Consider the following 15,235-nt stretch of genomic DNA (forward strand, 5'->3'; position numbering starts at 1 on the left):
GGGAATTGACCCAGATCCTCTGAAAGAGCAGTCAGTGCTCTTAACCACTGAGCCATCTCTCCAGCTCCCAAGCATTTGTTCTTACAGAGGGTCCAGGTTCAATCCCCAGGATCCATGTGGTGGTTCACAACTGTCCGTAACCGAGTTCCAGGGAATTCAGTGCTGTCTTCTGACCTTCGTGAGTACCAGACATGCACATGGTGTTCAGACATACACCGAGTAAAACAATCATACACATGAAAAATAATAATAAAATACATCATTAAAGAAAAAGTGCCTGGGAGGGGACCATACAAAATTGGTTAGTTAGCAAGGAGAAAGGAGGAAGGGGAGAGTGGAGCTGGGCTATGAAGGCCATATTTACTCACTGGTGTCCCCAGCCACTTCACAGTGCCTGCCCTATGAACCCTCTGACTGTCTGGTGGGGGCAGTGAGCAGAGGAGGGAGGTTCTTCAGTTGATGGAAGCTTGCATCTTTAAGAATAATTTTAGGCCTTGGACAAGTACCCAAACCCTGCCTTGACAGGGATAAGAGTGAGAGGGGGGCCCAAAGAGGGGCTCTGAACTGTCAGTGGAGGATCAGGAAGCCAGGCTTGAATGACTGTCTTGAGCATTCTGGTCTAGATCCAGCCCAGCTTGTTAGAGGTTCAGAGCAGTTCAAGATGAAGAGAGGGAACAGGTAGAGAGATAGGTGTAGATGGAAATGTCTGTCCTGCTGGGTCCTGCAGCCATTCAGTCCCAAATAAACACACAGAGGCTTATATTTATTATAAACTGTTTGGCCATGGCTCAGGCTTCTTATTGGCTAGCTCTTTCTTAATTATTAACCTATTCCTATTCATCTGCGTATCTTCACATAGTCTTGGCTTACCAGCGATGCCCGTGTTTCTAGCTTCCTCGGCAGCTATATGGTGCCTCTCTGACTCCACCTACTACCTTTCTCTATCCTTGTTTGGATTTCCCACGTGGCTAAATCCTGCCTGTCCATTGGCTGAAACAGCTTTATTCATCAACCAGCAAGAGAAACATACATTCACAGCATACAGGACATCCCCCATCAGGTAGGGCTCCAGAGGCTCCTCAAAATAGCACATGGTGGGGATAAGGGTGGGAGTGCAGCTGGAGGGAGAGCTGACTGCTTTCCGCTGTGGTATTTAGTCCCTTGGCGTCTCACCCAAGGGTCACTTGCAGTGTGAGGCTGAAGTGTATTTAAGCATTCCTGACCCTACACTTTTAGAGCTTGTCATCTGATGCCCTGTCCTGGCTTGACTGAAGATGGAACCTACTAGCATATGCCAGACAAGCTCTCTATCTGGAGCTCCAGTGCCAGTGCTAGTGAAATAACAATTACTGATGACTTTCTCTGAGCAAGGAGCTTATCAAGACCCATGGCACCGCTAAGAGAGCCCCACTATACACCTGGGGAAACTGAGGCACGGTACCTCATAGAGCACGTTCCTGAGGTCAGGGTGCAGCTCAGATTTGTATCTAGCAGTCAACAGTCAGAGCTGAGTGCCTCTTTGTGTGGATGCCAGGGACTCTGTGTGTATGGGGACATTCCTCACAGAGCCAGGCAGAATGCTCTCCTAATTCTGACCCCATGACAGCATATTAGGGTGGCAGAAGGATGGCGGATGAGTTCGCATTAGAGAGTTTGGGGACCAGAAAATGGGATTTGACAGGTGGCAACAGGGTGTCTGAGTCACTCTTTGTGGTGCTGCTGTGGCTGAGACCCTGGGCTGTCATGTTTTGTGACCCCAGGCAGAGCTCAATCATGCTGGCTCTATGAGAATGACCCTAGAGGTGGAGGAGACCTGGGGTCCAGGCCGAAGGAGGAGAGGCTTTGTAAGAACCCAGAGGGGGAGGGTGGGGGAGCTGATTCAGAGGGGGAGGGTGGGGGAGCCTTGTGTCCCCCCCCATCCTTCTGTTAGTCCATATAAAAACCTTGTTTTCTCAGAATGTGGTTGTTGAGAGGATTGCAGTAGCTCTCCCATTTCCTCTTTAAGTCAAGACAGGCAAACATGTAGCCCAGGCTGGCCTCAAACTTTCTATAGCTGAAGAGGACCTTGAACTCGTGACTCTCCTGCCTTTTCCTCCTGAGATCTGGGTTTGCAGGCATGTGCCACCGCACCTGCCTTTTGCGTTTTCTTTTCTGTTGCTTTTTAAATGGTATTTGGGGTGATATAAAAAAAATTGCTGAAGTGGAAGTGCTGTGCGGCAGACTGAGACGGAGGCTGTGGCGGCGGCGGCCGCGGACCATGGCAGACTTTCTGAAAGGCTTGCCCGTCTACAAGAGCAACTTCAGCAGGGTCCACTCGGACTCCGTGTGCAAGGCCTCGAACCGCCGTCCCTCAGTGTACCTGCCGACCCGAGAGTACCCGACAGAACAGATCATTGTGACAGAAAAGACGAACATCCTCCTGCGGTACCTGCACCAGCAATGGGACAAAAAGAATGCCGCCAAGAAGAGAGACCAAGAGCAGGTGGACGCAGAGGGTGAGCGCTCAGCGCCACCCCGCAAGGTGGCCTGGACTGACAGCCCTGACATGCCCGAGGACACCCAGGCCCCGTGCCCGCGTGTGTAAGCGCAGCCAGCCCACCACCTACACCCAGCCCGCCCTCCAACCTCACAGCACCCAGGTATTTATTTTCCTTGAGTTTTTATTTATGCTGTAACTCGTGTCAAGCATTGGTTAAAGGGACATCAAGCCCAGCCTTGAGGTGTTGGTAGACGCTTTTTTAAAGCACAGTGGTGTGTCCCCCACCCGGCCACCTGCCAGCAAGGCGACACCAGGGTCCAGAGCCCAGGGCAGCCAGGTCTCCCAACACACCGAGCTGCCTTTTCGTTCTTCCCACTCACAGGCCGGCTGGATCTCGGTGCCCCGGTCTTTCGGGGTCCCTCCCGTAACCAGGCCTCACTCTGAGCCCACGCCAGGGCAGGAGAGAGCCGGCCCTTCTGGATCTTTCTCTTAAGTCATTTTATCATGGACTAGCCCGTGCTCCTTATCCAATAAAAGGATCTTTCCTACTCAAAAAAAAAAAAAATTGCTGAAGATTCACTCACAGCTTATTGAGTTATTGGGAAGTGGTCACTGTGGTAAGGTAGCACCCTAATCAGGAAATACAGCTGAGAAGCCTCACTGGGTCTCTCCCTTTCCCCCACACCAACTAACTCCCCTCTGGGCTTTTATGGGAAGCAGTTCCCTGCATTTATGTATGATTTTATCGCCCATGGGTGCCTTCTCTAACTCACAAAGAGCCACCTCCTGAGCGCCGGGATTGCAGGTGTGAGCCGCCATACACAACTCTGTTTTTTGTGTGGCTGACTTGTTTCATTTGATGCGGCATCCTTAAGAGTCCATCCGTGTTGCACCGTGTGCCAGAATTTCCCTTTCACGATGCTGGGATGATGTTAAGTTGTGTTTCCCACACTACACTACCCATTCGCCTGCTCCCGGACGCTAAGTTTCCTCTCTGGGCTCTTGTGAAGAGTGTGGCTACGAACTCAGCTGTGCATCCTCATATGTTTTAGTTTGATGCATCTTTCAAGCCTCTACCAAGATCTGCTTCCCCACTTATAACGCATGTTGGAGAACCTGGGCTTTCAGCTGGTAGCTGCCCCCTGATTCCGGGCTTTACTAATGTTGAGCTCAGCATGTCCTCTGTCTGTATTTATGGAAGTTTCATCAGAATCAGCCTTTGATTATTTTTTGCAACTCGAGGTGGTGATGTTCTCTTTTATCTAAAGGGACATAATGTCTTATTACTGTGCGCTTGGAGGGATGGAGGAGGGATGCTCACAGCTGTTGATGCTCAGTGCCTACATCCATTAATTAACTGGTGCGTTCAAAATGGTGTTGTTCTAATTTGATCATTCCACTTTTGTTAATTAGCTGCAAAAAGCTCTTTGACAGTTTGGCCACTGGAGAGAAGCCATGTTACAACCATCACACCCCAGCTAGTGTGTGTGTAGGTTTATGCCTGTAGATACGTTTGCTAATATGCCTGCCCATTTGTGATCACTGTATCCACTTTAGCCAAAATCTCTCACTGAACCTGGAGCTTGAACCTGGAGCTTATCACTTCATCTAGACTGGCAGGCAGTGAGCTCCTGGGATACTCTTGTTTTTGTCCCCCAGTGTTGTGATTACAAATGTATGCCCCATACCTGGATCTTAATGTGGGTGCTAAGGATTTGAACTTAATATCTTTATGCTTGTACAGCAGACACTTTTATCCACTGAGCCATCTCCCTGCCCTGTATCTCAAAATATATGATATCTATATCTATCTATCTATCTATCTATCTATCTATCTATCTGCGTGTGTGCGTGCGTGCGTGCGTGCGTGCGTGCGTGTGTGTGTGTGTGTGTGTGTGTGTGTGTGTGTGTGTGCGCGTGTGTATGTTTTAAGTAAGGTCTCATTATGTAATCTACTCTGGCCTGGAACTTGTCATTCTCCTGCCTCAGCCTTCCAAGTGCTGTGATTTCAGCTATGTCCTGCCATGCCTAACTGTGTTTTATGTATACAGGTTTTATATGAGCTATTACTGAAAACAGCCATTGCTTATAAAAATGTATAGAAGAGCCAAAATTTTATGGATAATGATAGCTGATTAAATTAATCTGACTTTACTCTTTTGAAGCCCTAGTAAATGGCAATTTTTTTGATAGACAGGGTCTCTCTATGTAGTCCTGGCTGTCCTGGAGCTTGCTATGTAGACCAGCTGGCCTCAAACTCACAGAGATATGCCTGCCTCTGCCTCCCAAGTGCTGGAATTAAAGGTGAGCACCACCATATCCTGTAGCATGAATAATAGTTGGTCTTAATAATAAAAACTCAGAGATTGGTGTTAAAGCTGAAGATTAGAGAAGCAAAGCAGTCAGCCACTAGAGAGTTCTCACCTCTACCAATGCTCAGACCGAAGGGGCGATCCTGTCCTCAGATTGACTCCAGATTGCATCTGTCTCCACCAAACCTCAGACTCACTGCTCCTGTCTCCTCCAACCTTCTATTTCTCTCTAGTGATGGGATTAAAGGCAAGTCATCCCAAGTGCTGGGATTAAAGGTGTGAGCTCTGGTTCTCTTTTAGACTGATTCACTCTCATGTTGCATAGGCTGGCCTTGAACTCACAGAGGTCCACCTGCCTCTGTCTCCTGAGTGCTGGGATTAAAGGCCTCTGTGGCTAACTAGTGTGGCTACCTTTGCACTCTGATCTTCAGGCAAGTTTCATTTGTTAGATCATAAACAAAATATCACAATACCCAGCCAAGGACTTGCAGTGATTGGTAAAGAACGGAGGGCTCACAGGGACAGTTTGTAGTCATAACTGGGCATCCTCTAAGACAGGGGTTCTCAACCTTTCTAATGCTGTCCCCTTTAATACAGTTCCTCCTGTTGTGGTGACTCCCAGCCATAACACTATTTTCCTTGCTACTTCATAATTTTGCTGTTATGAATTGTAATGTAAATATCTGTGTTTTCTGATGGTCTTAGGTGACCCCTGTGAAAGGGTCATTGGACCCCAAAGTGGTCACGACCCAGAGATTGAGAACTGTTGCTCTGACTGCTTCTTGAGAAAGGTACAGGAGAAGTCTTCCCATCAGTGTCTGGGAGTGCTCACCTCACCCTTTCACTTGATTGACAGGGTGGCAGGCTGTAGAATTCTAAGTTGGAGAAGGAGCGTGGGCTTTGGGTCAGATGGACTTGTGTTTGAATCTTTAACCTCATTTCATCCTTAAGATGTTCATGAGTTACTTGTTTCTCAGACCTTCAGTTTTCTTATTTAAAGTAGGGACAAGCTGGTTGGGCATTGTCTAGCATGCATGAGACCTTGGGCTCTAACACCAGCATGGCATAAAAACAGTGTGGTGGCTCTTACCTGTGACCTCAGCACTCAAGCAAGAGATTAGCTGGTCAAGATCAGTCTCAGCTACTTGGAAAGTTTGAGGCCAGCCCAAGTTGGAGACTTCACCGAAAAACAAAAACCAATCAACCAAACAACAACAACAAACAAGTAGACCCCTCCTGCCTTGCCCTGACCTTGTTGTTGTGAATGTGGAAGAGCTTGATCATCTTGAAGCATTAACTGAAGGAGGTGGGGGCTGCTGCTCACAGCTGCCTTTGATGAAACCATCAGATGTTGGGGAATATTATTTTAATGTGTTACTTTTGTTTATGCTGTGGAACATTTGTTGAATGATGTAGAGATGTGTTGCTTTTGTTTGCGCTGCATTTGTTTAACTCTGTGAAGCTGTGATTCTTTGCCTGTCTAAAACACCTGATGGTCTAATAAAGAGCTAAATGGCCAATATCGATGCAGTAGCAAGGATAGGTGGGGGCTGGCAGGCAGAGAGAATAATTAAGAGGAGAAACTAGAAATAGGAGGAGCAACCAGAGAACAAGGAGAGGACATCAGGAGCTAGCCACCCAGCCACAACTCCACAAAGTTAAACAAATGCAGCATAAACAAAAGCAGCGCATCTTTACATAGTTAAACAATTGTTACATAGCATAAACAAAAGTAACACACCTTAAAACAATATTCCCCAGTAACCAGATCTTGGGCAAGTCACATACTCCGCCTGCAGGAAGTGTTTCTTTTTCTCTGCTTTCTCCAGGGGAGAAAACCTGGCTTGTTCCATGGTAGAATTGGCCTAGTCTAACTGTACCCTGCTCTGGACTCATGGTTCCCTGCGGGCTGAGTTACCCCTGCCAAGGGTTCTTCTCAGTCAAGTGTCTGTCCCTTAGGCTGTTACTCTGCCACTTCTCAATCTGCACTTGAGAGGCCATTCCCTCCTGAGGCCTGAACCTGGGCTTTAGGGAAGTTGCCAGGAGCCAGGCAGTGGATTCTCCGATTCCTCAAAGTGCAGCTGAACGAACAAGGCTACCAGTGTACCTCTGTTAAACCTCTTCATGAAGGAAGGCGCAGACCCATGCTCCTTGGTGACAAGACGTATCCAGAGAAGGCATTAACAAGCAATTCTATTGTGTGAAATCAGGGGTGGCTGTGGTGTCGCCACCTGTATAATCTGGTACCGCCACTGCAGGCATTGTTATGCAGCGCACACGCTGGGGATGCGCGAGGGAAAGCCAGCCAGTTCTGTATCAAAGCACAACCGTTTGGAGCACTGATTGAATTGGTTCTGAAGCTGAGCTCCACAATGGTGATTAATTAGTGACAACATGGGCTGGGCTGTAGCGCTCTGCTCTCTGTGTTTGTCATCACAGACAGGAACAACTTTCTTCTCACAGCCTCGTAAAGCACACTAATTTAAATGTGTAAGTTGATGTAGACTCCCACAACTGTGAGTGTGTATGTTCATATGTGAGTGTATGTTCATATGTGAACGTACATCCATATTCATAATCCTGACCATTTCGAGATCCAAGATGCCAGTCTGTGCCTCCCTTTAGTCACACTACCTCAAACTCTTCATTTCTGTTCTTACTAAAGTTTATATTTTCGAGATAAGGACTCACAGGGATTACAGGTGTGACATTCATTTCTCTTGATGTTTATAGCATACATTTCTTTTGATCCTGTTTTACCTCTTATAAATGGAACGAAGCAACATGTGTGCAGATTTCTGGTTTCTCATTTCCCAATTAATGCCCGTGCAATTAACTCACATTGCTGGGTGGTTTGTTTTTGCTCATTGTTCCACTGTATGGCTAAAACACAGCTTACTTATATGTCATTCCACGGAACTTGTGGCTTGCTCCCAAGTTTGTGCTATAATGAGTGAAGCTGCCGTAAATAGTCTTTTATGCATCTCTTGGCAGACTTAATCACACCTACCCAGGCATCCTGGAGAGGAGCCTGCTGAGACCAAGAGTGGGTGAATTGGCTGGTGGGACAGATAAGTGACTCTTACTCATTGTACCTTATCAAATTGAACAGTCTGTGACTTATGTCAATCATTATAACTGGGCTTCAGGCAGACACGGAGCTGTCTAAGAGGACTCTGCCTCTGAGATAGGATATCGAGTACCTAGTACACCCAGGCACCTCATTGTCTAGCATCCATCTCTTCCTTCCTCCCTCCTCCTTCCTCTGCCCTCCCCCACCCCATGCTTAGACTGTTCCTCTGTGGAGGATTGGACCCAGGGCCTCACAGGTTCAATATACTTCAAATACATCTCTGCTCTGCACCCCCAGCCTGAATCTTTTCTCTTTTCAGTGACTTCATTGAATTTTAGTTTCTTTTAGAGTTGAATAACTCTTTAAAAAAAATTAAAATAAACTTTGTGTATATTTGTGGTTTGCCTGTATGTTTGTGTTAGGGTATTGGACCCCCTGGAACTGGAGTTACAGACAGTTAGGAGCTGCCACATAGGTGCTGGGAATTGAACCTGGGTCCTCTGGAAGAGCAGGGAGTGCTCTTAACCACTGAGCCACCTCTCCAGCCCCTTGAATGACTTTTAACTCACCAGTTCTTTCTTGACTTTCCTGGGGTTTGCCCAGGCTTGCTCTGCTGATGTCCAGTCTCCTTCCATTTTCTGTGGCTGTCCTAGAATCGATCTTATCTGTAGTGGATAGAACATGTCTGGGACACCTCCTGGCCCACTAGTCAATTCTTTGTGCCTAGAAAGTCCAGAAAGGTACTGTGGTCCTTAAAAAGTGGCCTCCTTTGACCTGGACTTTGGGAAACACTAGCGGCTTTATCCATGGCTTGAACTGGCTCCTGGGTTTGCTCACCACATTAGGGACTCCTGACTTGTAAACTCGCCTTCAATTTCAACAAGGTTCACACTTCTCATCTCAGCTACACGGGGCTTGTTCATGGTGGAAGTGCAGTAAATATTTATTTAATGGACTTAATACAAATAATTTAAGAAAACATTACACAGACTGTAGCTAGAAACTGGAATGTTCTAGTCTTTAAGTTTTTATTTTGTTTTATTTTTAAGTCAAGGTCTAATGCAGCCCAGTCTGGTCTTGGATTCGCTATGTGGCCAAGAGCAACTGATCTTCCTGCCTCCACATCCCTAGTGCTGGGTTTATGAGTGTGTTCCATGTGCTGTGGGTTGCACCCTGGGCCTCTTGCGTGCTGGCCAAGCACTTATTATCTGGGATACATTCTTGTCCCTGCCCCTCAGCCCTAAGATTATATATGTATATAAAAATAATAGATATGTGTACACACACATATATATACACAAATATGTATGTATATACACACAATATATATATATGTATATACACACACATATATATTTGTATATATATACACACATATATATGTATATACACACAATATATATATGTATATACACACTACATATATATATGTATTTACACACACATATATGTTTATACACACACATATATGTATACACATATGTATGTATACACACATATATGTATATATACACACACACACAAATATATGTATACACACACACACATATATGTTGGTGTGGGTGTGGGGTGGGTATGAGTACATGTGTGCAGACCCCTGTGGAGGCCAGAAGAGGTGGCAGGTACCTTGGGGTGAGAGCCATTGTGTTGGAAATGGACTTGAGTTGTCTGCAAGAACAGTACAGGTCTTAACCACTGAGCCATCTCTCTAGCCCTAGCACCAAGACTTTAAAGCAAGGCCTTTGTGGGGGGGCTGGAGAGATGGCTCAGAGGTTAAGAGCACTGACTGTTCTTCCAGAGGTCCTGAGTTCAATTCCCAGCAACCACATGGTGGCTCACAACCATCTGTTACAAGATCTGGTGCCCTCTTCTGGCCTGCAGGCATATGTGCACACAGAATACTGTATACATAATAAATCTTTAAAAAAGCAAGGCCTTTGGGATTGCCCTACCCTGAGCCTTGGGAGAAAGGGTGAGTATGTGGCAGGGCCTGCATTGAGTCAGCTTGTCCAGTCTCTACTGGTGGCTTTGAACACCTGTTAGTATTCCTGAGCTCCTTCCTCCCTCCCCACTGCCGCCCTCCCTCTACTCCACTCCAGTGTTTCTTTCCTACCTGCTTTTCTTCCTTGTATAGTGCTGGGGTCAGACCCACAGCTGTGCACAACACACTGGGCAACGGCTCTACCTCCTTAGTCTCAGTAGTGCCTAGGTTTCTGGGGTCTGTAATTCCTCAAAGATTGGGGACTACTTCTCTGTTCCCATCCCAGTTTATTTCAGTTTTCCACATGTCTTGAGCCCTTCCTTATTAGCTGGTCCCGGGTCAGGAATAGCATGGAAACTCACCTGTAGGTGGCAGGCAGACACAGAAAGATGAAGTTCAATATGCAAGGCATGGGCAGGGGTAGTCTGCCTTGTCACCTTTGTGCCATGGGGAAGTCACTACTCTAGGGACTGTAAAGTGAGGCTTGTCCCATGAAGCATTCAGCTGTACTGGACTGAAGTGTATTCATCTGTCTCCAACAAGGAAACTGAGGACAGGGTGGCTGGAAAACTAAATCTGGGACACAGAGCTGGTCCAGGGAAGAGAGGTAAGTCCCTTTACAGATGCTGGAACCCTCCCCAAGGGCCTTACTGTCCCATTCTCTTTGTCCACAGGCAGTGCTCAGATGGATCCCTTTGTGCAGAGGCCCTCTTAGGAAACAACCACATCTACAGGCAGATCCAAACGGCGGTCACCAGCCCCATTGAAATCATCTGCCTTCACCCTTCTCTCTGCAGGGAAACCCCCTAGCAATGTCTCCTGTGGTGTCCTAAGGCTGCAGCCCCAGAGAGCAGTGCCTGCCCTGGGTCCCCTGCCTGTCACCCCAGTTCTTGGCTGCCTGGGGGAAGCATCTTCATCAGAAAGGACAAGGCCTCCAAATGTCCCAGAGCTCAGTGTGCTGTTTATCAAAAAACAGAACCAAACAAAACCAAAACCCAAACGAACTTAAAAAACACCTCTCACAAAATTCCATTTCTAGGCAAGATGGGACAATGGGCCAAATTTGCCCCTCTGCCTTAAATGATGAAGGAGCAGGGGATGTTCTCTGAGTTCGAGGCCAGCCTGGTCTACAGAGCAAGTTCCAGGACAGGCTCCAAAGCTATAGAGAAACCTTGTCTCAAAACAAAACAAAACAAAACAAAATTAAAAAAAAAGAAATGAAAAAGCAGGGGATGCGAATGAAATAACTATTTTCAGATATGAAATGCTTAGTAGGTGGTGTGGGATGATGATTCCTAACGGAAGGAAAGTAAGTGTGGAGAGCTGTGTCATGGCCAGGTCTGTAGCCTGGAGAGAGTTCCCAGGGAAGGGAGAAGTCCAGGGAAGCCAGCATCGCCCTGAGCAGAGGAGAAGAGCTGAGTGCAGGAGGTCCACCTGGTGCAGTCCTCGGGAAGATGAGGTGGAGGTTGCAGAGCAGTGAAGGGTTTGCTGAGGGCCATTAGAGCAGCTGTGAGAGCTACCTGAAGCCACAGAAATCCTGCCTTTGGAGCTCCAACAGGCAATAGTTGGTGTTTTACCAGCCAGAAAAGTCAGGCTGTACTGGCACAGGACACTGATGAAGCCTAGGGTAGGCATTCTTCAGGGGGAAGTCAGTCCTAGATGAAGGCAGTTCTGATCTGAAGGCTTACAAGCATGCTTCAAAAGGATTAGTTTATTTCCAAGGAACGTGACTTTATTCTGGAATAAAGCTCAAAAATATTCTTCAATAATATCAGAGTAAGTTGGGCACAGTGGTGTGTGCCTATAGCTCTGTTAGGTTTGAATCTGGTGTCCCCCACAGGCTCATGTGTTTGAACAACTGGCCCCCAGCTGGTGGTGATGCCTTGGGAGGCTTTGGGGCCTGGCTGGGGAAGGCAGGTCATGGGGGTGGGCCTTTGAGGGTTGTAGCCTGGCTCAGTTCTGTGCTCTGCTACCTGAATTCCTAGATATGGACAAGTTGTGCCCGAGCTTCAGTCAGGATAGAATACAGCCTCTAAAAGTGAGCTCAAAGAAACCTCTGTCCTGAAGACGTTGCTTCTGCAGTTTGTCACAGTGACAAGGAACAGCTAATCCAAGCCCCAGCTACCCTGGAGGGTGACAGACGAGGATGTATGTATCCAGAAGTTTATGGCTTGCTTTGACAACAAAGGCAAAACAAACAACAACAAAGCCAAACTGTAGCAACAAAACAATGACAACAAATCTCTCTCTCTCTCTCTCTCTCTCTCTCTCTCTCTCTCTCTCTCTCTCTCTCACACACACACACACACACACACACACACACGTTCAAGTGCACGCATACTCGAACTACCTCATATCAATTAGTAACTCCTAGGATTGAAAACTAATAGGAAAATCTGCCCATAATGAAGAGAAAAATCAATCAGTCAAAGCTGGCCTGGAAATAACACAGATGACAAAAATCAATAGATTCGAACTATATTTCACATGTACAAGAGAGTAGAGGGAAGCAAGCATATTAAAACACATGGGGTTAGGCCTGGAGGGGTGGCTCAGTGGTTAAGAGTGCTTTCTGTTCTTGCAGAGGAATCCCCAGAATCCATATGGTACTTCACAACCATCTATAACTCCAGTTCCAGGGAACTTAGTATCCTTTTCGGGCCTTCTCAGGCCCCAGGCATACATGGAGTATACAAACAAGCATACATGCAGACAAAATACCTGTTTGCAGAAAATAAAAATAAAGAAGATGTGTGGAAGGGAGCTGGTGGTACAATCATGTACTCTCAGCTGCTCAGGAGGCTGAGGCAGGAAGATTCCAAGCTACAGAATGAGTTCCAGGTCTGCTTGGATAACTTAGGGAACCCATGTCTCAAAAGCAAACAAAGAGGACTGAAGATGCAGTTCGGGGGTAGAGTGCTTGCCTAGGCTTGGGTAAAGCCCTTGGTCCAGTCCTAAGTTCTGCAACTAGAGACAAAAACTGCAGTGTTTGGGATGCTGTACTGGATGGGCTTAACAATGGGCTAGACATTGGAAGAGAAAAAGACAATGAATGTAAGAATAGTAAGAGAATAGAAATAGAAATAGTTACAGTAATAGAAACTTATCAGAACAAACCACAGAAACAAGACTAAAAAGTAGGAACACAGCATCAGCCTGCTGCGAGACAGCTTCAATAAACAGCCTTGATTTTATAGACGTGGGGCTCTGGATGGAGAGGGGAGAGAAAAGGGGACAGAAGAATGTGTGAAGGGATCATGGTGAAAACCTTTTCAAATTTGTTGAGAACTACGATTCCAAGTGTACAAAACCTGGTGACAGCCAAGCAGAAGCCTCTAGTCTCCTGGATCTTTGACTCCAAGTTGGCACACACCCAGCACCTGGGTAGCGACCGAGCACACTATGGCCCACGGGGCTTGGTGCCCTGCTTTCGCCTTTCTCTTCTCTCTCCCTCCTCTCTCCCTGTCTCTTGCTTTATTGACCAGTGTTGTCTTGATCACACAGGTTGACTCTGAGCTAGAAGACACTTAATCTTTGGGCTTAGGGAACCTGTCATTGTTTTAGGCTTAGTCACTTCGTACCTCAGGCACTTCAGCCCTCTATGAGTCTGAACCCATCTAGAGATTTAGAGACTTGAGTTAAAACATTCTAAGTTTGGCTGGCACTGGACTCCCAAGACTCCCAGCTGTGTCCTCTCCAGGCGTATGGCCTGACAGAGCTATAAGCAGTATCACTTACAGCTCAGCCCTGCAATTCTTTTGACACAAGCTGTCAGATAGCTTCTTTGCTCCACTGGGCCACTAACTGGGCCACTAACTGTACCACCACATCTGGGTTCGATATTTTCTTAACTATTTTTTTCATGTCTGTGTTAGTTTTGTGTGAGTACTGGGATGAGAGCGATGCCTGGTATGTTGTCTTGGCCCAGTGAGCCATCCTGCCAGCCTGGCACATAGTACCTTTTAAATTCCCTTCCAGCTCCAACAGCCAGTTCCTGAACCTAGTCTGGACTTTGGCTTCTGATATGCCTCATGCCTGCTGATGGAGAGCAGGCAGTCTGGGACCCTTTGCCATGACCAGGCTACTTTAGTTGGTGGCTCTCTCCTTAGAGTTCTCAAGTGCATGTTCGGACTCCTAACTTCAGTACACTAGACCTCGACTCTTAGATCATGGTCTCTGGAAACCCACGTGGTAGAATTATGCTGCCCTTCTCTGTTCCTTGACAAAATTCTGAGGAGGAAGGCCTGGGGTGGGTTCCAGGAGTCAGCATGAATAATAAGCACCCTGAGTGATTTTTACAAAAGCATCTGTGCAATGGGAGTTAGATCGTGCTACACAGGGTCAAATCTCCAAGGAGAAGAGCGTTAGTGTATGTGGATGTTGTCCTTCTGCTGCCACCTGGGTCTCTTTCCTAAAAGCAACCAAGTTCTAAGCATGTCCTAGCACATTTATCCAGATGTGTTTTTGAGCAGGAGAACAGGCCAGGTGACAGAGAACTCCACAGAGAACAGCTGCACCCAGGACCCCTGAAATATCAGTGTCATCAACCTGACAGGATTTAGACTCACCTTGAAGACAAACCTCAGCATGTCTGTGAAGGAGTTTCCAGAGAGTTCTGACTGATGGGGGAAGATTCACCCTGAATATGGCATCACCAGTTCCCTGGGCTGTGGTCCCAGACTGAGCAAAAACGAGAGAGTGAGCAGAGAACTGGCGTTCATGGCTCTCTACTTGGTTAAGATCACTTTCTCACGGAGCTGGAGAGATGGCTTAGAGGTTAAGAGCAGTGGCTGCTCTTCCAGAGGTCCTGAGTTTAATCCCCAGCAACCACATGGTGGCTCACAACCAACACTTTTCTCATGCTCCTGCCACCATCCTGACCCGTGACAGTCCTTTCCCTCAAACTATGGACCAAAATGACCCCTTCCCTTCCCTCCTCCCCTCCCCTCTCCCCTCTTCCCTTCCCTCTTCTCCCCTCTCACTTTCCTTTCTTTTCTTCTTTTCTGATGGGGTCTTACTATGTAACCCAGGCTGACCTGGAGCTTGTAATAGAGAACTGAACTCATTTGCCTGCCTTTGATTCTGGAGTACCTAATTAAAAACATAAACCACCTTGTTTGGCCTACTTCTTTTTTTTGAGTTGCCTTTGTCAAGTATTTTCTCACAGCAAGAAGAAAAGTAACAACTGTACCCCGCTGTCAAGGAGCTGCCCCTCCGCTGGTTTCTGGTCTCTGGCAGCCCTGTTTACAAAGAGTCTGGTCACCCGGTGTTGCTGTCGAACCCCTGTCTCCTTGTTCTCTGGAGATCTTCTGAAGTGCCCTGTCCTTCAGGGATCTCCAGGCGTCTCTGCCCTCCCTTCTGGTCCTCTGCTGCCCGCACTCCCCACCTCC

The 15,235-nt window shown here is 47.1% G+C and overlaps 1 protein-coding gene across 1 annotated transcript; it reads left to right on the top strand.

Annotated features, from left to right (window-relative positions):
• The first annotated feature begins 2,255 nt into the window (after positions 1-2,255).
• Positions 2,256-2,584, top strand: LOC100765207 (DET1- and DDB1-associated protein 1). The gene has a single exon (XM_027407471.1). The coding sequence runs from the start codon at positions 2,258-2,260 to the stop codon at positions 2,582-2,584; it is 327 nt and encodes a 108-aa protein (XP_027263272.1). The 5' UTR covers positions 2,256-2,257.
• The last annotated feature ends 12,651 nt before the right edge of the window (positions 2,585-15,235 follow it).

This window comes from Cricetulus griseus, chromosome 3 (assembly GCF_003668045.3).
Source record: "Cricetulus griseus strain 17A/GY chromosome 3, alternate assembly CriGri-PICRH-1.0, whole genome shotgun sequence".
Taxonomy (NCBI): Eukaryota; Metazoa; Chordata; class Mammalia; order Rodentia; family Cricetidae; genus Cricetulus; species Cricetulus griseus.

Excerpts from the sequence above, each read along its gene's own strand:
- LOC100765207 (XM_027407471.1), top strand. The coding sequence starts at position 2,258 with ATGGCAGACTTTCTGAAAGGCTTGCCCGTCTACAAGAGCAACTTCAGC.